We start from the raw sequence: 27479 nt of genomic DNA, 5'->3' as shown, positions 1-27479 counted from the left end.
ATTTGTAAAATCAATTCAAATGACTTTGACTGAGCGCATTTTACAAAGATTCCAACGCAAATAGCTATATTTTACGTATTAAGACTCGCGCTGAATATTCATGAAGTCTTGTTTTCGAGTTGACGACGATGCCCGAAGTGACGTCACGGAGGGAACGCCCCTGACCGGGAAAGCGACACACAATGCATTTTGGGTATTTTTTTTACCTGAAAACACCATATTGATCGCGAAATTAGAAGGAAAACTACAAAAATAACGCAATGGTGAATTGTTGTGTGTTGCAGTCAATTGCGGTAATACACATAAAGAAGGTGTACGTTTACACAAATTCCCAGCGGACAAATCAGCCCATTTCCAACAGAGCTTGTGCACCATCGTGTGCATTTTCTGGGCACGATATTGGAGTCCAGACGGCTCGAATTGATACCGAAGGACTTCTTCAATCGATTGCAAATATTTATGGTTTCCTCTTCAGAACCATTTGAATCATATTCATAACTGGATGAGTAACAAGAAAGCTTCTCCGAATCTGAACTCTCTGAAGTTTGTGAAGGAGTATCCTGGCATGACGTCACGAACAAGGGGACGGGACTATCTGATGTCAGTTAGGAAACAAAAAAATGGTGTCGGTTGTCCTTTAAGAATTATTAATTCACTGGTATTATCGGCAGCGGGTGTTTATACATCAAGAGTACAAGAGTTATACATCAAGAGTTATACATCAAAAATTATACACCAAGAGTCTCAAAGCTCACTTGCACTTTTTGGCATTAGACTCAGCTTGATTTCGACTTGATCTTGGTTTAACTCCTTGGTGCTGTCTACTAACTTTGTGACTGCTTTATTTCCTGTATTACCTGCCCATGTTAAGAGCTTTGTTGCAGCTTCAGCTACTGTTGAAGCGCAATATAAATCAATATTCATTGTATTGTATTGTAAGAGTAGAGTTCAGGGATATTACTTGCCACTGAATGGAAGTGTGCAATGCATTTTGGGTGATTGTGTCCATAATAGGGTCTGAATTACCATGCCGCTAAGTTAGCATGTGTAAGGCACCACAGTGAGCATATGATTTAGGAGAATTTATATTGTCTATATGTGCAGCACGACTGTGTCCATTGTCTTTTCTTGGATTGTCGATAAAAATGGGTTCTGTATCCTCTGCATCTCCATTATGCATGTTCAGGTTACGGTCATCGAACGTTATCAAAAGGCAAATACGTGCCTTGCGCGGGTGAAGGAGAGTGCTTGGGTTTCTACCCGTAATCACATGCACACAATGTAACACCTGTGCTGTTCCTTGCTTGTGCCTGCAACAGGATTAAAGGTGCTGAAGCACTTTTTCACACGAGTGTAAGTGGTGTTCTGATCGGCATCTTGGAGTCAAACGTGTTATATGGAAATGGAATCAATCACATTTATTTATGTTTATTTTATTTATTTATTTACCTGTGACTGTAAAGTGTCCTAGTTTTGAAAAGCACCTAGAAATCAAAAGTTTTATTCGTAGTAATAAGAATATTAATAATACATAATTTTATTTATTTATTTATTTATTTATTTATTTATTTATTTGTTCATTTACATTTTTGGCTAAAGGTCTCAGTCAAATCATGGTAATTTTCACTGAACTTTCCTGTTGCTCAATTTGCACAAAGAATCCGCCAGTGGACATTGAATTGACAAATCAGCCACAACTTCAGACTCGGCGACAAGCACATTGGGGCAAGAAAGGTCCGGCAGAGACGGAGAGAACACACTTGAGAAGGAGGGAGAGCCACCCAGTGAATGGATGTCAGACAGATCGCTGAAAGATAGCTAGCTACTGAGAATAAAAAAAATAAAAGAGTGTGCAGACTAAAAATAGAGGTTTCAATCCCCTGAGCACGGCTGTCTTGGTGAGGGGTCCCTGGACACTTGTTAGTGACAATGCTTTCACATCCATTACACTTTGAGACAAGGCTGACTGTTGTCAACAAAAAACACATGCCACTTATCATGTCTTTTTTGGTCTTCTATTTGTTGGTAGGGTGTAGGTTTAATTGGAATTGAATAGATACAGCATATTCATGTTTATGTTAACATACTTGAGTCTCGAGTAAGACCTCTTTACACAATGGTCTATAACACATAAAAAGGCACAATGCATTCGTTCATTGGAGAAGGAATCGAAATATCAGTGAGTGAGTTAAAACAAAATAACATAATGGGGCTTAAAAAAAGCAGACATAAATGCAATATTGAATTATGCAATGGACGACAGAACACATTTCTATCTTTTAGAAGCATTCTCTTCTCAAGCCTTCCACCAAGGAGTAGTTTTCTCTGAACTATAATATCCTTTTATATGGAAAACAGAATGATATTGCAAGAACTGATAAAGTCTCAAAAGTCAGCAGCATTAGATAAATACCTGCTTGGAGTTATGAATCACATACACACAAATACTACGAATGAAACAAAAAAAAAGAGAAATGTCTGGGCTGGTTCATTAGTTTAAAAAAGCAATAAAGTATAAATTAGGTGATGTGTAGTTGCTGAAGCAATGCCGGAGTGGCTGCTGTCTCTACTAGATGATAATGTGGCATTAAAAATTGCAAGCTATTCTTTAGCAAGGACATATGATGGAAAGGTTTGAATATAAATACAGTACTGGTAGTTTTGTTTTTGGACCCTGCAATCTGGCCGAATTAGTCAATGTTGGCTTTTCACAAGGTAATACAGCTGCATTTGGGTTTTTTATGGTGTTCAAAAAATACATACATAATATAATAGGGTTCGCACCTGCTACATGGCATCTGCTTGACTGTTCAGTTAAGCTGTTGGCATGGAGGATGGTGAAGGGGGGGAGTATTTGTGGAGCATTTGTTGGGAAATGTGTCAGCGCACCACAAACATGCTTTCATTGTCTTGAGTGATTGCTCATTTTTTACAGTCTGGGCTCTGCTTCTACATGCAGAAGGAAGCAAAAGGCAGCAAAAGGAAGCAAGATGTAGCGTAAACAACCACTGGCTGGAATGCGGCCATGCTCGCCTGGCGAGTTCCGAGCCCACTTGTCGTAATTGAAAAACAGTCCGACTTGTTATTGGCCCCTATCACTATGTGGGGTTGACACCTGCATGATGTGGCCTGGATTTCAGCAATACAAGTAAAACACAAACACACTCACACATGACACATATGATCGCGTACAGACAAAAAAAATGGCAACAATCAATGGAATTCATTAATTCATTCATTCATTAATCTTCCTGACCACTTTATCCTCACAGGGGTAATGGCGGGTGCTGGAGCCTATCCCAGCTGTCTAAGCATGAGGCGAGGGACACCCTGAATTGGTTGCCAGCCAATCGTAGGGCACACAGAGACAAACAACCATTCACTCAGGGACAATTTAGAGTGTTAAATCAGACTGCCATGCATGTTTTTGGAATGTGGGTGGAACCCAGAGGACCCTGAGAAAACCCACACGGGCCTGCAATAATGTCAAAAACGTGTCAAACAATTTGAAACACTATGGTAAAATTCATGTTTGACATTGACCAATAAATGAAAAAAAAAAAACACATTTCAAAACATTTAACCTATTTTCTGCACTATAAGGCGCACCTTGTACAAATTACATATTTAAAAGCCTTTTCCATACATATTTTCCTTTAGGTGTGCCTTACACTGCAGAAAATACGATATGTTTACAAAAGAAACTCATGTTGGGGAACGATGAAGTCTATCCGACTATCATATTATGTGATTAAAAAATATATATGATTATATGTATTGCAATATGTTGTAAAATAGAAAGAATCACTATTACATTTGAAAAATATGTTGCCCCATTTTGGTCTCAATCAACACTTTTTAAAATACACTTATCGATACACAGTATACACATACACTGTATTGTCTATCCGTATATCGAAATGTATTATATGTATATAAATCTAAAATCCCATATATAAAAATATGTTACTTCATGTGTTGCATGATATCTCATAAGATTCTAAGGTTGGGGAGATCATGCAAACTCCACACAGCGGCATTTGAACTCACGACCTCTGCACTGTGACATTGGCGTGCTAACCACTCGAATACCAGGCCGCCATTAAAGCACACAATTAAAAAGGAGCTGAATTTATGCTGTTTGACTGAATGGAGGGAAAATACACTTCACACCTCAAACAGTTCAAGTATAAAAAAAATGAGTGGTGCACACAAGACTCAGAAAGGCATTTATAGACAGTACCGTATGTGCTGTGCCTATATTTTTTAACACTTGATATTATCCACGAATATAATATAGTCAGTATGTAATTCTCTCCAAATTTACCGTCACAAAAAGCGCATAAAAAGGTCAGGGACAAGCTGCAACTGACTGAGTTGGAAAGCCAAATGGTGTTGATATTAAAGTCTTAAAAGGGTGCCTTCACAGAACAATGGCAAATTAAACCTGTCCTAAATTACCATTATCATCATGTAACTCCACCACAGCAAAAGAAATGACCACATCGAGCGACCTTAACGGTGCTAAAGCCTTGTGCATGGTTCCCATTTGCTATGGAGGCAAAAAAACCCACAGAATCCATGTCACAAATCAGAGGTACTCGCAGTGGAAAATATATTAGGAGCAGGGGGAAGTGCAACATGAAAACACTGTTATTTCTTTCCCTTATGTATTCTATATTTAATAGAGAGTAGTGATTCAATTACATAATTACCGAGTATAAGTTATGTTATTTCATATTTCTCAGTGCTGTCTGGAGTTATTCCAAGGGCAGAGCACTGTCAGTACTCCAATTTTCCATTCAGCCACCTTAATGGTTCGGACTATTTTTTTTAGCATTTTCATTCTTTGAATTCTGCCCAGCAACAAGAAAACTTGGCACAAAAAGTGAGTCGTTGATTGAGGTAGGTTATTCTTTGTTGTAACAATGCTTCTTGGTCATAAATCTGAAACTTGGAGAACTTTCTTACCATTTTAAAGTGGCAACATGCAGATTTTGTTTTTCCACTTATTATTTTTCCTTTTCTCTTCCTATCATAACTTTGCTGCTGTGAATTAGGAATTTCTCCAATGTGAGACAAATAAAGGTGATATCATCATCATCATGATCATCATCACCATCATCTTTAGCATTTGACTCAGAATGATACCGACTTGATCTTGGTTTTAATCCCTTGTGCTTTCTACTATCTTTGTCACTGCTTTATTTCCTGTACATGTATATGGCAGCTGTCCATGTTAAGCGCTTGGTTACAGCTTCAGCTGTTGTTAAAGCGCTATATAAACCAAGATATATTGTATGGCATTGTATCATCATCATTGTCATTTGTGGGATAGGCAGCAGAGCCATGAAAAAAAAGCCAATTTATCTTTTCTTATTATATTATTATTTTGCTTTTGCCATTGATCCTTGTTAGGTTTTCCAATGATTGGATGATTGATGTTTAAATTAAAAAGACATCATGGCAATTTAGCAGTGTATTTATTGAACAACGAGGAACGTCTGGAGCACATGTAACCATGCACAGCAACACAGCTACAATATTCTGGCATCTCTTGCTCATGCAGGTCAGCAGTTATGTCACACATTGCTTGCATATTCCTTACAAATACGGTGGTAAACGGGAAATACTTTGTAAAGAAAATTTCTCAAGGTAGAACATTGAATGTCAAGAAGCACTGCCATAGCAAAGCGAAATTTTTCCACAGACAAAAGGATTCACACACACAATTGTGGACGCGAGACAGTTTTTATTTCCATCCGTACAAAATCAGTCTCGAATATTTGATCAAATCCACTGAAAGAGTATCACATTTACACCAGGGGTGTCAAAGTAATTTTTTGCTGCCGGCCATATTGTAGTTACGGTTTCCTCTGGAGGGTCATTATAAATTTGGAGAAACCATTACAATGTTTCATCTCCTCCACATATTACAAACAGAACATACAAAAAATGAATAAATAACTACATTAGTTTTCAAATCTATAGTCACACGTCATGAGTTTCATTGTGGTTTACATCCGGCATTTTGAAATTTTGGTTTGGACTCCAGCAGGCATCATGGCACTTAGTGGCACTTAACATGCTTAAAGGACAACCGACACCACTTTTTTGTTTCCTAACTGATGTCAGAAAAACTTTTTATAGCATCTAAAATACCCAAAACATGCAGGATGATATTTTTAGTCAAATGCAAAACACCAATAAAAATGACTTAAAGGACAACCGACGTCACTTTTTTGTTTTTTAACTGACACCAGAAAAACGTTTTATAGCATCTAAAATACCCAAAACATGCAGGATGATATTTTTTGTCAAATGCAAAGCACCATGACTTAAAGTGTCCAAAATCTGAAAAAAATTGAGCTGGAAATTGGGCATTTTCAGAAAGTCCCGCCCCCAGTTCTTGATGTCACGCCAAGACGTCTTGCATTGCTAGTGAATCAAAACAATGGCTTCAGATTCGGAGAATATGCTTTGTTGTTACACATCCAGTTATGAATATGATTCAAATAATTCTGAAGAGGAAAGCATACATGTTTGCAATCGATTAAATAATTTATTTGTGCCATTTTGAGGCAACATTGGGGGAAAATCTCTCACCCAAAAAAAGAGGCACAAAATGGTGACATCCTGTGGACACCTCCGTTTACACAGGCTGATAAATTCCTTATATGGCGCTTGGACGCCCTCTTCTGGCCTTCTGGCGGCTTTTGGGTGCAACACGAAGTCCCCAGACCAAACAAGTACAGCAAAATACATTGACGTGATGGAAGGACCGCGACAATGCGTCTTGTTTACAGTCAAGGGCGGTCCTTTAGTGACGTCACGTATGGACTCGTCACCAAATCAAAAACAAGACTTCCTGAATATTCAGCGCGAGTCTTAAAACGTAAAATATAGCTATATGCGGTGGAATCTTTGTAAAATACGCTCAGTAGAAGTCATTTGAAGCCATTTTACAAATTATGGACACAACCTCTCCGGAGACATCGGTTGTCCTTTAAAGTGTCTAAAAATTGAACCCAAAAGTGGACAGTTTCAGAAGGTCCCGCCCCCTTTTCATCGTGTCACGCCAAGACGTCTTGCCTTGCTCGAGAATCAAAACAATGGCTTCAGATTCAGAGAAGATGCTTTCTTGTTACTCATCCATTTATGAATATGATTCATAGTTCTGAAGAGGAAAGCATACTACAAAGTCAAGTCAAAGTCAGCTTTATTGTCAAATATGCTAATATGCATGACATACGAGACATGCGAGACTGGCTGCCTTTCCAGCAGCTCCTATATTTGGTTTTTCTACTTTCATTCCTTTCATCACTTTGCTGCTGTGAAATGTAAATTTCTCCACTGTGAGACTAATAAAGGCAAATCCAATCCAATCCAATACAGCACAGATTAAATTACTGTCCTCTCGGACCCAGCATGCAAGGCACTTATAATAACTTTAACAAACATAATAAACATAAACATAAAAACGGCATGAGAGGGGAGCCGCTGCGTGTTCACACGCCGCCATCTTGGGACAAACAAAAAAACAAAAATAACAAATAATATGACAACACAAAGACACAGAGAGTCATTCTTCTGGACTTGCTGTACCCTCTTTGTGATGACATGCAAGCAGTTCTAAATGAAAGAGGAGAGGATCAAAGCATCCATTTCAGCAGTGGATCAGGGACGTCATGGTGGAATTTGCACGTCTACTACAAGCTAAATGTTAAAAGCGAACACGAAGCGTCAAAGGACAATGTCCTTTGACGAAAGGACATTGTCTCACATCTGTCCCACATAAATCCGCTTAAATTCCAAGCTGTGACAGTTCTCCATACGCATCGGCGCTCTGCGCTGACGCTCCTTTCTTCTTATCGCGGGCTCCTCAAGCCATGTAACCATCCAACCGCAAACTGTGCAACAGCACCGACCTTTCCGCCGAACAAAGCGGCGCTGTACAGATGCTGCCCATTACAAGCGCAAAAAAAGCACAATGGCCCCAGAGCTGTCCAGCGATCACAGTCAAATGGCATCGACGTTCCTCCCATTCAAAAACAGTACTGCCACATTCATGCTGCCGAAAGGCGCAACCGATCACAGTCTCCTCCTTGATGATTGTCGTGGCAAAAAATGCTGAAAACCAATCATACATGTTTGCAACCGATTACAGAATTTATTCCGTGTAATTTTGAGGCTGGAGAGAAATGTAGCACCCAAAAAAGGCAGAAGATGGCGACAAAGCTCCGTGGAAATGGCCTTATTTGTCTCCTGGGATTTTTTTGTCAAATAGTTGTTCGGTGCAACACACAACGATTCACCATCACGTCATTTATGTGTTTTCCTTCTAATTTCGGCATCAACATGGATCAACACGAAGTTTTCACACCAAACAAAGTACCGCAAAATGCATTGACGTGATGAAAGGACTGCTACAGTGTGTCCATTTTCGGTCAGGGGCGTTCCTTTCGTGACATGACGTCAGGACTCGTCACCAACTCAAAAACAAGACTTCCGGAAAATTCAGCGTGAGTCTTAAAAGGTAAAATATAGCTATATGCAGTGGAATCTTTATAAAATACCCCCAGTAGAAGTCATTTGAAGCGATTTTACAAATTTGGTAGGCCTTTAACTCGTGTACTACCAGACCTCAAGTGGACCCTTTCATTTTTTTTACAGCTTGTCATAAATGTGGCAATTAAAAAGAAAGAAACCCGCCATTGGATAGCGTAAAAAAAAATCCAGATGAACCTGACGCCTGATCTTTTCATTTACAATAGAAATTCAGCAAAATATGAGTCTTGTTCTTGGCCTTAACCGCTTTAGGCTTCTTCCCATCTGAGGAGTTCGTTATTGTGCTTTTGTAGTTTAACTCATTCACTGCCAGATGTGCAAAAACGAGTCCACTGCAGTGCCAGGGCTTTTGTCATTTTCGCTCAAATTTCAGAACCCACACAATATAGACTTTTAAGACTACATAAGCATTCAATGCAGCGTAAGAAACATTAGACTCTCTTCTTTCATCAGAAAAAAGAGTTAATGGGTCTGAAGTTATATGAGTTTGAAATGAGGGTGGCTGTACAAAACACAATGCAATACATATATATTGGTTTATATAGCACTTTCACAATAGCTGGAGATGGAACAAAGCACTAACATGGAAAAAAGGCAAATGCTGCTCCTTGTGGAAGAGAAAAAAAAACATTGCCAGAAGTCTCGCCCGTGTTTTATCGGCACCCAAGCAAGAAAAAACAAAACCCGAACAAATTCGGGAATGGCGCTCTGTGGCATATTTTCAATTCCCGAATAAATTCGGGAATGGCAGTGAATTATTTAATTTGCTTTCGCGGGCCGAATAAAATGATGTGGCTGGCCAGATTCGGCCCCCGGGCCTTGACTTTGACATCTGATATTTACCCCATGCTAAAACTGTTAACAGGTGGTATGTTTCCAGCAGGTGGTCTGTGGTTGTAAGCGGTGCACATAAAGATAATATGCACAAAACACAGTTCATTTACTCGAGCAGCTCAGTGTTTACATAGTTGCTGGCAATGGACAACGAATGTTGGCACGCTTCATTTAGAGATTTTATCAAAATTCAAGACCAGCTGTTACTATTACATAGAATCATCGGATGCGAGTTTAATGTTCACTTGGAGTCATTTCGGAAACAGCTAAATGTGTGGTCAAATTGGACCAAAAAGAGAGACTACTACGTGTTGAGTACAGCCTACACTGTACAGTGACTTCCAACTCTAAATGTGCGAGTGAGCAACAGCTACCAAGAAGCAGATATGCAGGACAGGAATAGATGAGTGGGAACTTTTTCCTTTTTATACTCAACAGCCCCTTTTCGTTGAGTCAGTTACAACCTCTTTATTTTCCCCCCATGTTCCTCTTTTACAGCTTTCTTCCCTCCAACTCAGTCCACTGTACGGAATGTTCATGCTTCAAAACCACTTAGAATAGACCTTTGTTCACTCCTGTTGCTTCTGCTCCTCTCCATCTTTTCCCCCTTTTTTATTTCCACTGACCCAGATGCACTTGAGTGCGGACTAGACACACTCTCTCTCTAACACACGACACAATAGCATGCTTCAATAAAAAGAGGACCGCTAATAAAATTGCAAGTATAAATCCACTGGACCAAACGGAACACATACAGGTGACCTCACATAAATTGCAACCAATAAACTTTGCTTCAAAAGCAGGCTTCTTGTCCGACCGGTGAATCTGAGCGTGTGTGTGCGTGTTTCTGTGCGTGTTTACATTTTGCCAGACAACCACTCCAGCCATACTGTTTCATCCATTAAAATAAACTACCTGCACAACCTGCCAGTCTCATCATACAATGAAGTTGACCCACCCTTCACTCTCTTCTTTCTCCTTCTCCTTGGCTTTACGAGACTTGTGCAGGAGTCCAATCAGGATCACTGCAGCCCGAATGCCGGCTTTTTTATTGTGTAAGCGCCCTCTGGACTGAGACATGCTCGGTGCCTCCACAGTGGATTCAGGTGACAATTGCTCCAAGGTCACGCTGGCTCCAGTACTCCTGGTCGAATGGCACGGCTTGGTGGTGGCCTTTTGGTGTTCCAGGGTGAGCTGTAAAAGTCGGTCACTTTAAATCTCAGGGAATCTCTTTTTCAGGTGCATATGGTAAATTTCTATGGACGCTGTTGTTGTTGTTTTTTTTGGCTTGTACAGCTGTCAGATCCTTTGAGGAAGGCTTCTTAGTTAGTAAAAATCCCAAGAGGTCCAAATTGGTCCTTGGCCCTAGACTTCAGTCTCAGGTGAATTAACTGCATCTCGAGCTCCTGCAATGCACCAACACCTTGCTTGATCTTCCCAAAACACACTGCGCTGTTTAATGAGAGAAGAGTTTTGCAGCAGTCATCCTGTCAGACTCTGTAGCATTGCATCTCTCTGCCTTCCTCTGACTGCAACTCCTCTCTTTCGTTCATAAACATGCTTCCCTGCCTCTCCCTCTGTGACTGCTGCCTCTGCTTTGCTCCCTACTTGCTGTCCTCTAAATCCAGTCCCTTTTCACTGATTGGCTGGAGTGAGAGAAAGAACTGCCCACCTCTCCTCCCACTTTATGCAGGACTTTTCCTCTATCCCTCCCTGCACTCTTTTACATTATTGTTTGATTTTTTTTGTATTGTCCCTCGTTCTGTGTACATACACACATACACACACATACATTTTTTTTCATGTACCGTATTTTCCGGTGCTTAAGGTGCACCCAAAAGCATTCATTTTATTCAAAAGATGACCCTGCGCCTTATGCGCAGACGCACCTCTACTGTAGCCCCATGTAATGTGGTGTGCCTTATATTTGGAAAACTTATATTGATTTACATATATGTAGAAAACTTTTTTCATTCATTGAAAGCGCGCCTTATAGTCCGGTGCGTCTTGTAAATGGAAAAAGTTTGAAAATACACCATTCATTGGGGGTGCGCCTTATACTCCGGTGCGCGTTATACACCGGAAAAAAATGGTATTCATATCACGCCCGATGACATGATATTCACTCACATGGATTCTAACACATGTATCCTCACTAAAGCCTGAACTTTAAACCAGGTGCCTTTTTTTAAAACTTGAAAAATGTTTGTTCCTTCAACATCATTTTGCAAACAATTTGAATCCCTAAAAGTGAGGAATAAACGGTACTTGCACCACCGTTCGAAGCTATGGTATGCACAAGCTCATCGGACTTTTACGTGCAGTTCCATCGTCAAGGACGTTGAAACTGAAATGATCCTCGCAAAATGAAACTGCATGAAGAATAAATACTGAGAGAATTTACCAACTGCTACTTAATCTCCCCTCCACCCCCACCTACCATCTTGCGAATAGTTTCATCCATCACTTATAATTTATACATCACCAGTCTGTGAACAAATAATTTCAAAACATCTTTTCGAAACATCCATCCACCACATGGCTGACAGAAGCAGTCACGATGAGACAAGTTCACTGATACACATTCCCCATGCTAATCATCTATCCATTTTTTGAAAAAGTCAATTTTTTAAATACAATACATATAAAACAGTCTATGTAATGAGAAGTAGAATTTTCTTCATGTTATAAATGGATCAGCATACTAATTAGACACACATAAAGAACCAAAGTCACTTGAATACCAGTTGCAGCGATAATTCAATCATGATGTGATGGTGGCCAGGGAATGGAACGGATGGAGCCCAGGAAACAAGCAAATTTAACAAATAGAAGCTTCAATTTCATTCCTGATGTGTTCCCTATCCTGTATTTTATCAGCGCCATGGCAACAGACTAGCAGACCCAACATTTGCCAAAAGGATCCATGACGACACTGTTGAATTTCCAAAAAAAAAGAACAATAATTATAAAATAAATATATAAAAATGCAAAATAAGTGTGATTCTCACTGAAAACCTGCCATGGGCACGCATTGGGAAATTTATTTGAGCCTTTCCCGACTGAAATGTGCTCAAACATGCACACAGCTCAACTGAAATATCGAACACACACTTGGGATTACCTGTAAAAAAATAAAATGCACTCCCTATCTCACATGCCTACCAACTGGGATATTTCTCCCGGGTCCTACTGTGCGTCATCAGGAGGGCAATGAGACACCTTTATCAACACTTTGTGATTCTCCTTAAACCCCTCCCCAGTGTTTCTCGGAACCAAGTAACCCCCCCCCCACACGCACACACATATATACAGTATACATACAAAGCAATATTCCTGTGGGATGCATTCAGTTGCAACACTTTAACATCCAACATCGGTGGCATACAAATAAAGGATTATACGTATATGGATTATTTTAACTAAAGATTAAATGCATATTCAGTACGCAATAGTCTCGTCAAATTAATTGTGAATTTATGCATCCATCCATCGATCATTCATCCATCCCCAATCCCTCTTCCCAGTTGATGCTCTAGGAGGACGGCAAGCATAACAAAAAGTAATGGCTACTGGCACGTAATTCAGTAATTACGTGCCAGGAGCTTCAGTAATAGCTTACTGAACACCCAAGGATATATGTCGTCGTACTACAGTAGGTGTGAATGTATTTTCTGACTGTTAGAGCGTCTGTGTTTGATACTTCCCCGTTCAGTGTTTGACTTAGAGATACAGTTCATACAAAATATAGCACTGAAGCAATTTCCAAACAAATTCACCTTACGAACGACCGCTCAAAACGTATCTCGTTCGTAAGGTGTGGAGCGTCTGTAGTCTCGCAACTTTTGTTTTGATGCCTTTCTGAATTATCATATCCAATAAAAATAATTTGATTGTGCAACTTTTATTAAATCTTTATTAACTCATTCACTGAGCGAATATGTGTCTACTCCAGTGACAGTTTGTCATTTTAACTCAAATTTCTGGACCCACAAAATATTGAGTTTTAGGACTACATACATATTCAATGCAGGGTAAGAAACCGTAGACTCTCTTGTTTGATCGAAAATAAGAGTTCTTTCATAAGTTATATGGGTCTGGAGTTATCCGAGATTGAAGTGGGGGCAGCTGTACAAGAGGCAAATGCTGCCTCCTTGTGGGAGGGAAAAACATCGCCACGGGTCTGAACAGCGCTTGATCCGATTACCCGGCCGCCCCACGCCCTTACAAGAAAAACCAAAACCGGAAAAAAATTGGGAATGGCGCTCCACGTCATGCTTTTCAATTCCCAAATAAATTTGGGAATGGCAGTGAATGAGTTAAATAGTTTAATTACCTAAATTAACCATTGCTGCCTTTTCTACCACTTATCCAGTTTATGGTCATGGGTGAGCTGCAGTTCGTCCCCACTGACTTTCGTCGGGAGGTGAAACGAATGGCCAATTAATCCCAGGGCATTTATTGTATAACAAAGATACACTCAGTCACATCCATGAGTAATTTAATTTTCAATGGACTTAATGTGCCTATTTTTAGAATACGTCAGAGGAAGTCTGATACCATGGAAAGAAAGCACAAGGCAAGCGATGATTACATAGAACTTTGAACTGTGGGCAGACATGAGATTAATACGCTCAACCAATTTTAAGATTAACTCATTCACTGCCAGACCTGTAAAAATGTGTCCACTCCAGTGCCAGGCTTTTTGTCATTGTCAATTGTATTCCAGGTCCCACAGAATATTAAAGGACAACCGACGTCTCCGGACAAGTTGTGTCCATAATTTGTAAAATGACTTCAAATGACTTCTACTGGGCGTATTTTAATAAGATTCCACCACATATAGCTATATTTTACGTTTTAAGACTCGCGCTGAATATTCAGGAAGTCTTGTTTTTGAGTTGGTGACGAGTCCTCACGTGACATCAGAAAAGGACCGTCTCCTGACTTAAAAAAGACGCATTGCAGCGTCTTTCCATCACGTCAATGTATTTCGCTGTATTGTTTTTTTTTTAAACCGTGTGTTACATCCAAAAGCCGCCAGCAGAGGGAGTCCAAGCTCCATGGAAATCATTTATCAGCCTGTGGAAACGGGCTGATTAATTCCTCAGAGCTCGGTGGCCATTTTGTTGCCTCTTTTTGGGTGAGACATTCCCCCCCCCCCCCCCCACCCGTTTGCCTCAAAATGACACGGAATAAATTATTTAATGGATTGCAAACATGTATGCTATACTCTTCAGAACTATTTGAATCATATTCATAACTGGATGTGTAACAAGAAAGCATATTATCTGAATCTGAAGCCATTGTTTTGATTCTCCAGCAATCCAAGATGTCTTGGCGTGACGTCACGAACTGGGGGCAGGACTTTTTGAAAATGCCCAATTCGCAGCTAATTTTTTTTTCAGATTTTGGACACTAAGTCATTTTTATTGGTGTTTTGCATTTGAATAAAAATATCATACTGCGTGTTTTGGGTATTTTTGATGCTATAAAACGTTTTTCTGATGTCAGTTAAAAAACAAAAAAGTGACGTCGGTTGCCCTTTAAATTTTAGGACTACATAAACATTCAATACACCGTTAGAAACCTTAGACACTCTTTATTCATCTGGAAAAAAATACAAATACTAAATAATATGGGCCTTGAGTTATCTGAGCCCGAAATGAGGGCGGCTGTCCAAAATACAATGCAATACATACATGTTGGTTTCTTTTGTGCTTTAACAAAAGCTGAAGGTGGAACAAAGCGCTAACGTGGAAAAAAGGGAAATTATGCCCCCTTGTGGAAAAAAAAAATTGCCAGAAGCCATGGCCAGAGTTTTATTGGCATGAAGAAACAAAACACGAACACATTCGGGAATGGTGCTCAACATCTTATTTTGAATTCCTGAATAAATTCGGGAATGGCAGTCAATTAGTTAATCAACTAATACATAGGTCATGAAAAGTGAGGACGGCGCAAAAACAAATATGAGACTTGGAAAAAAATGCTTGCCATGCATCATGTCAATTTCAAGGTCCCGTCAAGATGTTAACATCCATCCATCCATCCATTTTCCATACCGCTTATTCCTAAGTGGTGTCACGGGGGGTGCGGGAGCCTATCTCAGCTGTCTTCGGGCACGAGGCGGGGGACACCCTGAATTGGTTGCGAGTCAATCGCAGGGCACACAGAGCCAAACAACAGTCACTCTCACATTCACACCTAAGTACAATTTTGAGTGTTCAATCTGCCAGCCGTGCATGTTTTTGGAATGTGGGAGGAAACCGGAGGACCCGGAGAAAACCCATGCGGGCCCGGGGAGAACATGCAAACTCCACGAACTCCGCGAACCCGTGACCTCTGAACTGTGAAGCCAGCGTGCTAACCACTCGACTACCAGGCCTGCGATGTTAACATCAGATTTGTGGAAAATGCAGTCAGCCAAAAATACAATACAATACAATACAATACAATACAATACAATACAATACAAAACATATTGATTTATATCGCGTTTTAACAAGAGCTGAAGCCGTAACAAAGCGCTTAACATGGACAACAATATATTTGTTAATGGAGTGTAATTTTGATCACACGTGACAAGCTATCCAGTCAGCGTCTAGCTGGGTGCTGGCGAGCGTGAGAAACTTACACAGCATTCTACATTTTCACTCGCTGCTCTTCCTTGTAAACAGTAATTCACAAAGGTGGGACTGATATGCATGACGGGTGATCCACAAGCTAGTCACAAAAGGGTTGTCGAAACTAAACCATATTACCACTTTGTTTATTTCCACATTGAGTCATAATAAGTCAGTCCCAAACTGACTTGATACAGAATGCCCATTACAGGAATTCAAACATGAGGCCAATTTAAGTGTACACTGCACGCTCGCATGCAGTGCCCACACACTTGTGCCTGCGCAAATAGTACCTAGCCTCTGCTGGCAACTCCCACAGCCTCTCAAATGTCTTCCAAATAAACAGATTCCAGTGTACAAACGTCACCTCTCTTTGTAGCTCTGACAGTACCCCACATCGACGTAACGCCATGTCACCCTACTCAACGGCATTTATTTGCACACAGGCACACTTGGAGCGAAAGTGCTTGGAACAGCTGCATCCAGGCTGGGTAAAGTGACCTTCACAACTGCTGCTGAGTAACTGCTTTATTCCCTAGACACACACCGACGCCCGCACGTACCCGTATCAACTACACAAATACAGCAAAAGAAGCTGGAGAATATGAGAGTTGGCTACTCATAATCAAGTCAACAATATTGTTGAAAAGTTCATTTTAAAATGCCAGCCGGTGCATAAAATATGAGATAAACTTTGAAATGTCATATGTTTCAATTAAAGTCTGAAAGAAAATTCTGGAAAGACAAAGGTCATATTTCAGGGTTCACTTTTAAGGATTAACACAATGTCTACTTTCATAGAATGTTTTTTTTCCTCCATATTATTGCTAATATTATTTACTTGAAAGTTTCGTTTAATATTCCCTGGTATTGCTTTTGTAATTACAATTACCCATCAGGTTTGATCGCTTCGGGAAGGAAGTCACTTTGATTAACTCATTTACTGCCATTACAGCAATTATTCATGAATTCAAAAGAATGACGTGGAGCGCCATTCCCAATTTTTGGTTGGGGTTGTTTTTTTTTTCCTGCGGGGGGGTGCTGATAAAGCGCTAGTTAGACCTCTGGCAATATTTCCACGAGTGGGCAGCATTTGCCTTTTATACAGCCGCCCCCAATTGCACCTCATATTACTCCAGACCCTTATTACTTTGAAATTAACTCTTTTTTTTCTGACGAAAGAAGAGAGTCTAAGGTTTCTTACCCTGCATTGAATATTTTTGTAGTCCTAAAACTCAATGTTCTGTGGGTCCTGGAATTTGAGTGAAAATGACAAAAAGCCTGGCACTGGAGTGGACACACTTTTCGCCTTACACACTCTGTCTCGGAACCAATTAAGTTCGTAAGTTGAGGTCTCACTGTATATATATATATATATATATGACCAAACTATTTGAAGTCATGCACAGTACGTTTTTGTATTTGTGTTTTTCGGGAACTATAAACGAAGAATTGTAAACTTGATTTACTGAAGATTAACTTGAAAGCTGTCAAGACCAGCTGGCACCGATGGTTGAGAGTGTAAAGTTTAGCTAGTGCACTTTAGAGTGCTCACAGCTTTGACCTTTCATTGAAAGCAAATATGATCACATGGAGCACAGCGTGAGGTTGGTTTGAGAAGGTTACAAAAACTCGAATAGACTGCTTACTGGTTTGCAACAATTTCTTTCACAAAATAGACACAAACTTCCTTTTTGAGAGAAAATTACAAAATAAAGGTGCTATAGTAAGCACTTTACAGCAGCTCTAATAGTTTTTATTCTCCGACTTTGTTCCTTTTATAACTTTGCTGCCGTAGATTCATCCATTGTGAGCCGAATAAAGATTTTCTTATTTTTATTCTGAGAAAGCCTCATACAATCAGGGTCCTCAATCTCATTTCCCCAAGCAAACATAAATCACTGATGCTTTTGAGCTGACATGTTTATTATTTCATTTGACTCATTTTACACCCCATCCATTCCTCTCATCCATTTATCTCCGCCTTGGATTCGACCATTTCCCATTCCATTTATTTCTTAGTTAACTATTACATAGTGTGGGAGCGCCTGACACGACACAAGGACACGCCTAGAAGTATAATAACTCATTATCTAGAGTACATTCAAATATAGGCGATTATCTTGAGTACGTTCAAATACAGGCATGCAGTATTTTATGGAGGTAGACAATGAGCATAAATTGCATGGAATTCCTGTGCAATCCTAACCACTTCCTTGTTTTGACTGTAATTGTTAATATATTTGGGTGCGCCAGTGCATGAGTGTAAATGTGTGTGCGTGTGTGTATTGCAATAAAGCATGTGGTTACTACTCGATGCAGCACAATGTTTCACATTCACACAACTCACAATTGTGTTCTGTGTAAAAAGTGAAATTGGATACATTCCGGATGACCTATGACCTGGTGATTTGAAAAATAGATTGTCATGAGGATTGATAAATATTTTATAATCGGAAATCAACTTTTAATTGTACTTGAGTACAAGTAGAATAGAGGGGAATTTAAGCTTTTTACAGAACAACTACTACAGGCCATTTAAAGCAGAAGTCCAGGATGGTGCCCGAGTAGGCAGCCGTCACCAAGTGCTCTCATGAGCCTTGCTTTTTGTGTGTGTGTGTGTGTGTGTGTGTGTGTGTGTGTGTGTGTGTGTGTGTGTGTGTGTGTGTGTGTGTGTGTGTGTGTGTGTGTGTGTGTGTGTGTGTGTTTTTCTTGTGTCACTTGGAGTTGATGTGCTTCGTGTGGAACAGATATGAATAGTTTTTCAGCATTTTTGGCCGTGACATTCATCAAGGAAGAGACTCTGCTGAGCGGTTGCACCTTTTCGGCAGCACAGATATGCCAGAACTGTTAATGATTTGGGAGGAATGTCAGTGACATTTGACTGTCATCGCTGGACAGCTCTGGGACGATTGTGCTTTTTTTTGTGCCTGTAATGGGCTGCATTTTCACAGGACTGCTTTGTTCAGCGGAAAGGTCGGTGCTGTTGGACAGTTTGCGGCTGGATGGGTGCATGGCTTGAGGAGCCCGCGATGAGAAGAAAGGAGTGTCAGCGCAGAGCGCCGCTACGTATATGGAACTGTCGCGGCTTGTAATTGAAGTGGATTTACGTGGGGCAGGAGGTGTGAGACAGTCTTTTATCATCAATGGATGCTACACCTTCGTGTTTGCTGGCAACATTTAGCTTGTAGCAAATATACACATTTCACCATGACATCACTGATCCACTGGTTAAAAAGACGCTTTGATCCTCTCCTTTTTTATCTAGAACTGCTTCATACAACAAAGAGGGTACCGAACGTGCTAAACATTTAATGGCTTTGTGTTGTAATGATTTTGTTTTTTGTTTTTTGTTTGTTCTTTTGATTTCAAGAAGGCGCCGCGTGTGTGGCTGCCTTTCCAGCAGCTCCTGTATTTATTTTTTCTACTTCATTCATTCCTTTCCTCTTCCTTCCTTAACTTTGGTGCTGTGAAATGTAAATGTCTCCACTGCAAGATTTAAGGCTAATCCAATCCAATCCAATACACGGATTATAAAAGTGATTAGGATCCATTCATTCCTTAAAATGTGTCTGCGTCCGCCTCAATCAAAGACACAGTGCTTGCACTTTGAATTAGACATGGGTTTTGCAAGTCTATTCGACTTTTTGTAACCCTCACAAACCAACCTCACGCTGTGCTCCCTGTGATCATATTTGCCTTCAATGTCTTGAGACTGATACTTTGGCAGCATTTCAGGGCAAAAAGGACAAAGATGTGAGCATTCTAAAGTGCACTAGCTAAACTTTACACTCTCACCCATCGGTGCCAGCTGGCCTTGACAGCTTTCAAGTTACTCTTCAGTAAATCAAGTTTATAATTCTTAGTTTATAGTTCCCGAAAAACACAAATACAAGAACGTACTGTGCATGACTTCTGACATGTGTATTAAATATACGATGGAAGTAAAACAACAGTCTGACTGATGGATAACTTGTTAATGTGGGAGACTACAGTGTTTCTATGAACAACAAAGCTAACAGCATTTATTCTGTCTCAAAAAGCCAAGAGAGAGAATTGAGAGCAGAAGGAATTATATACATGCTGATTTGCAGTTCCAGTAACACATGTGTTTGATGTTCGAAATGGATTTTTCATGGGTTTTAATCGTTGTTTGCTCTCGGTCAAACATGAAAGTAGACCTTGATCTAACAAAAAAAGGTGACCTATGCTGTGCTGATAATAAAACCTGCGCTTCAGGAAGAGAAGTGGCTGTGAGCCCTGCACACGGTGGATTTGGCCAAAGTGGAACCTGATGGATGATCCATCAAGAGAAATGATGGTTCCCGCGTCAGATAGCCTGTGACACACTCATGCCAGATGGCCAGTGTAACTGGATTCTGTCAGTTTTGGCGAGAAAGTACAGTCACCATCAGTCAGTAAATGACAAAGCTTCTACATTACTCGTGTGGCAAAACAAACGTGTGGCTCATTAAAATTGTGACAATAGCTTTTGGAAATTAGGCAGAAATCCATGCCTCAACGAAGGTGTCTTGCCCGCTCCACACACAAACCCACACCAACACCAACACCCACGCCCACGCACACACACACACACACACACACACACACACACACACACACACACACACACACACACACACACACACACACACGCACACACACACACACAAAGTAAAAAAATAAAGCTACAACATGTGTGATTAGTAGAAGGAAATTAAAACCAGAGCAAGGAATGTGAACGAATGAGCATGGGTGGAGTAAAATGACAGCAAGACATCACATCCAATGAGGCAAAAGACATGATTCGCACTTGCCTAACTCACATGGTTTGTGCCTGTGTATTTCGTTCTTTATTGTGTCGTTGTTATTTTGTTGTTGTTGTTTTGACTTCAAGATGGCGTCGCGAGAGTGGCTGCCTTTACAGCGGCTCTTGTATTTTTTTCTTCCTGTGTTTCTTCCTTTTCCCTACATTCATGACTTTAATGCTGTGAAATGTGAATTTCTCCACTACGAGATTACTAAAGGCTAATCCAATCCAATCTAAAAGCACTAGCATTAGCCTGTAGTTCATAAATACTTTGTAAATCACTATTTACTTAATTATTTTAACACACAATTTGTGAAGGAAGCATGCTGACAAGTCCAAAAGTAGAGATGTAGTAAAATGTGCTCCGAGAGGGTTAATAACCTTTTTAAACACAAAAACATTCGTGAACAGAAATCCTTGACCAACTCAATTTAACTTTGCACTGTTCAATCGAGACATTCCCAATTCTTTGTTCTCAACGACATCATTTGGCTTGCAGTTTGTCATTCCAAAGAGGAACATAAAATGCAAGCAGGTGGATATTTTCATATGGGAATCAGGCCTCTTGCAAATGTGGAGGAATATAAAATTGCCGATGGGACTGCAGTGTAAACACAAAATTTGGATGCACTGCGGCAATGCAAGACTAACACTGTCAAAATCAAAATACACATAGGAATGTTGTACTGTGGACATATTTACATCTGCCCAAACAGCTTTTTTAAAAGCACTGTCAAGCTCAACTATAGCTAAAATATAAATTAATGACTTGGCCTTTGTTTATAGCAACTGAAACAAATATACCTTAAATTGAGATACGTTTAACAAAATCAGACCCGAAGATACCAAGAATAAAACATAACTGTCGTCATTTTACAAGTGAAAACTTGCATTTATTGCACACATTTTTCCAGACCTGAATATACATTTTTTAATTGAAATGGAGAAAGAGAGTTAGCCATACAATTACAATCCTGAGTCATCCCTTCAAACACTCGTAGGATATCTAAGCATACACAGAAGTACTGTATGATTTCATTTTTATCATATTATCGTTACAGTGACCACAATTACACTGTGTATCATCAATCGTGATATTCTCTGTTTTGTGAGGACCTGCAATGAATTATTCCTCCAAAGGGAAAATTAGGTTTGAGCTCTGCTCAGCTCAGTTGGAGTAAAAACATCCAGTTACAATTCTGGTCTATTGCAAATGCTGTAAAACTCATCATCAAACATAATTATTGAGTGGCCTGGAAGAGCCGATGTATTGAAATGAACAGTCACAGGCAAATGGCACCTATACATTCTTTGTTTTTACTGCTACAAATGTGGCCTCTTTGTAACTCTGCGGCAACATAGTACATTGATTCCTCATCTTACGAACTTAATTGGTTCCCAGAAAGTGTGTGTAAGGTGAAATGTTCATCTGCCAAACATTTATTTCCCATTACAAACAATTAAACATGAGAAAAATCCCTTCCCAGGTCCCATAAAAACAATTTTCTACTAAATAACCCTCAAAGGACAACCGACGTCACTTTTGGGCATTTTCAGAAAGTCCCGCCCCCAGTTTGTGACGTCACGCCAAGACGTCTTGCATTGCTGGAGAATCAAAACAATGGCTACAGATTCGGAGAATATGCTTTCTTGTTACACATCCAGTTATGAATATGATTCAAATAGTTCTGAAGAGGAAAGCATACATGTTTGCAATTGATTAAAGAATTTATTCCATGCCATTATGAGACAACATTGAGGGGAAATGTCTCACCGAAAAAGAGGCACAAAATGTCGACCTCCTGTGGCCACCTCCGTTTCCACAGGCTGATAAATTCCTTATATGGAGCTTGGACGCCCTCTTCTGGCGGCTTTTGGGTGCAACACAAGGTCCCCAGACCAAACAAGTACAGCAAAATAAATTCACATGTTGGAAGGACCGCTACAATGCGTCTTTTTTACGGTCAGGGGGCGGTCATTTCATAACGTCACGTACGGACTCGTTACCAACTCAAAAACAAGACTTACTGAATATTCAGCGCGTGTCTTAAAACGTAAAATACAGCTATATGCGGTGGAATCTTTGTAAAATACGCTCAGTATAAGTCATTTGAAGCCATTTTACAAATTATGGACACAACTTGTCCGGAGACGTCGGTTATCCTTTAAAACTACACAAAATACACCCATTTTATGTATAATGAATGTGCTATTGTATTGTAATTAAAAAAATAAACTTGACTGTATAATAAAATTGTTTTATTTACCTTTGTTATGGTAGTTGTCAATGGATGACGAACTTCCAGGTTGCCTCTTGATGATATCCGAGTGAAGTTGCTGTGCTTTCTCGGTGATAATACCCTCATTCACACGGTACCCTGCTATCTGATTTCGTTAATCCAAATACACAGAAGTTTTTCAACCTCTTCTATTGCTTGAAACTGTTGCTTACACAACACAGAAACATCCCACCCTTAGCCACACGTAGCAAGGTCCCATAATTGCAAAAGTACTCCACTCGATAGCAAACCACATCTGTACTCAAAAGGGGTGTGGGAAACTAGTCCGCCAGCCACTGTGGCACTGTGTGATTTGGTTTGTCCGCCATTCGTAAGGCGAAAAGTTCATAAGCTAAAGCATTCGTAAGATGAGTTATCACTGTATTGGTAAATACAAAATGCTCCTCTAAATTTTTTTTTGACAAGCACTGGGAAAAGTCCATTTTGTGTCAGGTTGAATTTTGTCACTGCTTCTATATCAACACAAAGATGTGTCATAACCACGGTAACTATTGCAAATAAATCAACAAGGAGGTGGGACAAATGAGATTTGGACACTTGCAAATGACAAAGTAGACAATGAGGCTTCAAAATTGGATTTGATCAACACGTCGCATCTGCCTGTAGTCTTAACATGGCCTTATGTTTCTTTCGTCTCATCTGTCACCGCCACCTTTCTTTTGTTTGCTCTAGCCCACTTAAAGACAGTAATTTGCACCAAGGTTAGTTCAAGTGTGCATCAAACCGCCATCACACAACAGGGCAGGAACATTCTGTTTCCAATGGCTACACACTGAGCCCTTAACAAATTTCGATGAGGACGGCTGGAAAATGAAAATAAAATAGTTGCACAAACAAATGCGTGCACACACACTCACACACACACACACACACACACACACACACACACACACACACACACACACACACACACACACACACACACACACACACACACACACAGTCCAAAAAAGATGTAATGTAACATATAAAACCAAATACTCTATGGTTAACCATACACTGTACAAGGTTCTCAATAAGATGATGGCCGCCAATAGATTATATTTTTAATAATAATAATAATAATAATAATACATTTCATTTATAAGTGGCTTTCAAAACACTCAAGGATACTTTACAGTCACAGGATATTTTTTTTCTGCGGGTGAGCAGCGGCAGCCACACGCGCCAGCGTTCACTCAACAAAACATCTGGATTACAAGGCAAATGCTTTCTACAGTAGGAAATAAATGCGTATTATATATTTAAAGGACAACCGATGTCACTTTTTTGTTTCCTAACTGACACCAGAAAAACAGTTTATAGCATCTAAAATACCCAAAACCTTGAGATTTGAAAGGCTCTTAAAAATGAAATGTATTATTATTATTATAAATGGATACATTATTCCTTATATAGTAACTATAGAGGAAGTAACAAATGTCCACACAGTCTGTTGTATTGAATTAAATCCGATTGTGCAATGGTGGTGTTGTGGAGGAAATAATGCTGTTACTGACTGTGCATATTGGAGATACGCAAGTGTTAAAGGGTTGTTTTCTGTGATCAAAACTGTGCATGCGTGAGCAAACACGTGTATTACATCATATTGCACAATTGCGGACATGAACATGTGCTTCCTTTTGAATCCCTCTCCATAGGCCACCTCTCAGCGATTCGACTGCAAAGGTGAGTGTCTTCTCTTCGAGCCCTCAACAGTGAGCCATCTGACCAGATGGTCCGCTTATCTGCTCTTCTGTGTCTGAGTGCGAGAAGCATCAGGCACGAGGCAAGGAGTAAATATTTGTCAAACACTGAGAGGCAGATGGTTTTTCATGTGACTTGAGAGCAATGGGAATCCGTGTGCTAATGCGTACATACGCAACTGTTTTTATCGGACAGTTTAGGCTAAAAGATAAAGACAGGGTACGCTTATGTTCATGCTGCCCGAGTTAAGAAATAATATATCATAATTTAAAATAAATTTGAGTTATTATAGGGGGCCAAGGAGGGAGGATTTTCACACAAAAAACATAGAATTATCTGTCATGTCAGAGTTTGACAGATTTCTTCATAATTTATTTTTAAAACTGCAAAGTACAGATACTCGTTCCTCTCAACTCACATGAAAAACCATTTGCACACCACTGTTTTGTCAACAATCAATGAAAAATGCAAACATGAAAAAGCACATCAAAGAGGTCGATGAGTAACATTTTTCAAAATAAGTTTTAGTTGAATTACAATTGCGTGTTCTCAAGCTTGTTTCGAAATTTGACCAAACTTATATCTATCCGTCTTGTATAGCATTGCCTTTGGTGTGCAATGAGTTTGGCTACAGACAAAATCGTTGTCTCGTAGATTTACAAAACAAGTATTACATACAGTATTGCTATTTTTTTTAAATGCACATTATTTCAATGGATATTTCTAAATAATTACGAGGACTGAGCTGTCTGGCACTTGAACCTAAATTATGCAAGTGTGAGAATTGTACATGCATTGCAATTTTGCAAACATTAAATTCAAAATCCCTTTTTTAATGATAATGTTTGAACAGTCTGGCTGCGACTGACCCATCACTATGATAATGAATAATACGAAAGGACCATCAGTTCTCGCTACCGTGGCAACAGTCTTAACTGTGTAGCTACATTCGGTGAAGCGTTTAACAAGTGAGTGGAAAAAAACTACTTTCAGTATGCAAATTAAACCCATGAAGCTACAATTATCTTTTTAGATTACAATTCCTGCCATCTAAATGCAATATTTGGAGTGAATAATTTCTCGTGTATAAGCTACAGCAAGTTTATAATAAATACCACCAAAATCATTAATCAACAATTCAATTTAAATACGTTTATTAGTTCCCGGTTAAAAGTACGTAGTCATTTTTTGTTTGTGCTCTGCTACTCGTATTAACGTCAACTGGTGAGTAAACACTGCCCTCTCGTGGTACAAAGTATTTTATTTCCACAACACTGATAGCTTTGCAGTTCAAATGTGACCATGTGGGTGAGACTAGCCTGCCAAAGAGGCAATAAATAAATACATAAATAAATACATACATAAATAAACAATTAGATGTCAACCTAAAACTGTTTTAAGTTATGTTTTCAGTTTCTCACAAGAGGTGTGAGAGGAGAGGAAGTGCAACATCCTTCCCTTGGACGCTTGAGGATGGGTGGAGCTTTACCACTTCCCATCTACTTCAAGAATTATCTCTGAAACTTGAAAAAAAAACATCACTTCATTGCTCTTTCCTCACACGTATTCAAAAGATGCATTATGAGGCAACTTTTTCAAGAATTAATCCTCCGGTATACCACAGAGGAGTCTTCCAATCGTGTTCCTCTTCACATGTTTTCATCTGAGAGGTTAAACACTCACATTGTGTACACAGTCTTCACAACAGCTCTAAATAAACTGAAGTAATACAGCCGACAGCTTATTAAGACTACACACAGGCTCGGCGTTAGCAACCATTGCGTGTTACGGACTTTATTAAATAAACTATCAGCTTGTGTAAACATGATAGCAGTAGACAATAAGGACTGTGTTTGTTTGGTGGCCATAAGTCGCTATTATTGCATGCAATGTACAAGGTTGGCCAGGACACAGCAAATGCCATGCTTCAGAAATAGTGGCAGCACATTTACTCATATCCATGATGCAGCCATAAAGATAATGATTGCCAGATTTCACCCCAGAAAACAAACAGATGTTACGGGACAATTAAGTGAGGTGAGATGTCTTCTTCGCAGGAGATCATAAACATAATTTGTGTGTGTATTCTCTCTCTCTCTCTCTCTCTCTCTCTCTCTCTCTCTCTCTCTCTCTCTCTCTCTCTCTCTCTCTCTCTCTCTCTCTCTCTCTCTCTCTCTCTCTCTCTCTCTCTCTCTCTCTCTCTCTCTCTCTCTCTCTCTCTCTCTCTCAATTATTTCTCTCCTCATTCCTCTCTCTCCCACTGTCTTTCACCCCCTGCCCCATTTCTCTTTCTCACTCTGTCCAATGATGGAAAATGAGGCTCATTAAAATTTCCATTTGAACAAATGTCTGACTGCAATCCGTTCGTGTAAAGCAAAAGATGCTAAGGCCACACACGTGAGCTTCAGTTTGGTTTGAACCGAGGTGCGAAGAGTTCATTCAGTTGAGAGGCTGATGGGAGTGTAAAAAAATGTGTGGCAAGCGTTAACTAATTAGCAGCACATGCGTCATGAGGAAAGTGCAAAGCGCGTTGCATGTGACCAAAATAAATAAAAATAATAAAAAATCAGTGGCGCAGCCTGCTGCTTCTTTGGCAAAATAAAACAAATAAATCAAAAACAGTCTGCATGCAGCATGGAAGCAAAAAATAATATG

The 27479-nt window shown here is 39.8% G+C and overlaps 1 protein-coding gene across 6 annotated transcripts in view; it reads right to left on the bottom strand.

Moving 5' to 3' along the window:
- rap1gap2a (RAP1 GTPase activating protein 2a) overlaps positions 1-27479 on the bottom strand; it is a 64732-nt gene that overhangs the window by 21862 nt on the left and 15391 nt on the right. For 2 of the 6 annotated variants that reach the window (XM_089013592.1, XM_089013593.1), the window contains exon 1: positions 10361-10972. The exons of the other annotated variants lie outside the window; for them this stretch is intronic. In XM_089013592.1, the coding sequence (XP_088869718.1) occupies positions 10361-10482 (122 nt within the window). In that variant the 5' untranslated portion in view covers positions 10483-10972. Of the gene's footprint in view, positions 1-10360; positions 10973-27479 lie in introns of those variants that run through there. 6 annotated transcript variants of the gene reach the window in all.

The sequence above is a fragment of the Hippocampus bargibanti genome, linkage group LG14 (genome assembly GCF_051943395.1).
Source record: "Hippocampus bargibanti isolate YZ-2025 linkage group LG14, ASM5194339v1, whole genome shotgun sequence".
Classification (NCBI taxonomy): Eukaryota; Metazoa; Chordata; class Actinopteri; order Syngnathiformes; family Syngnathidae; genus Hippocampus; species Hippocampus bargibanti.
The sequence above is the reverse complement of the archived record's forward strand: the minus strand, read 5'-3'. Positions and strand labels throughout refer to the sequence as shown.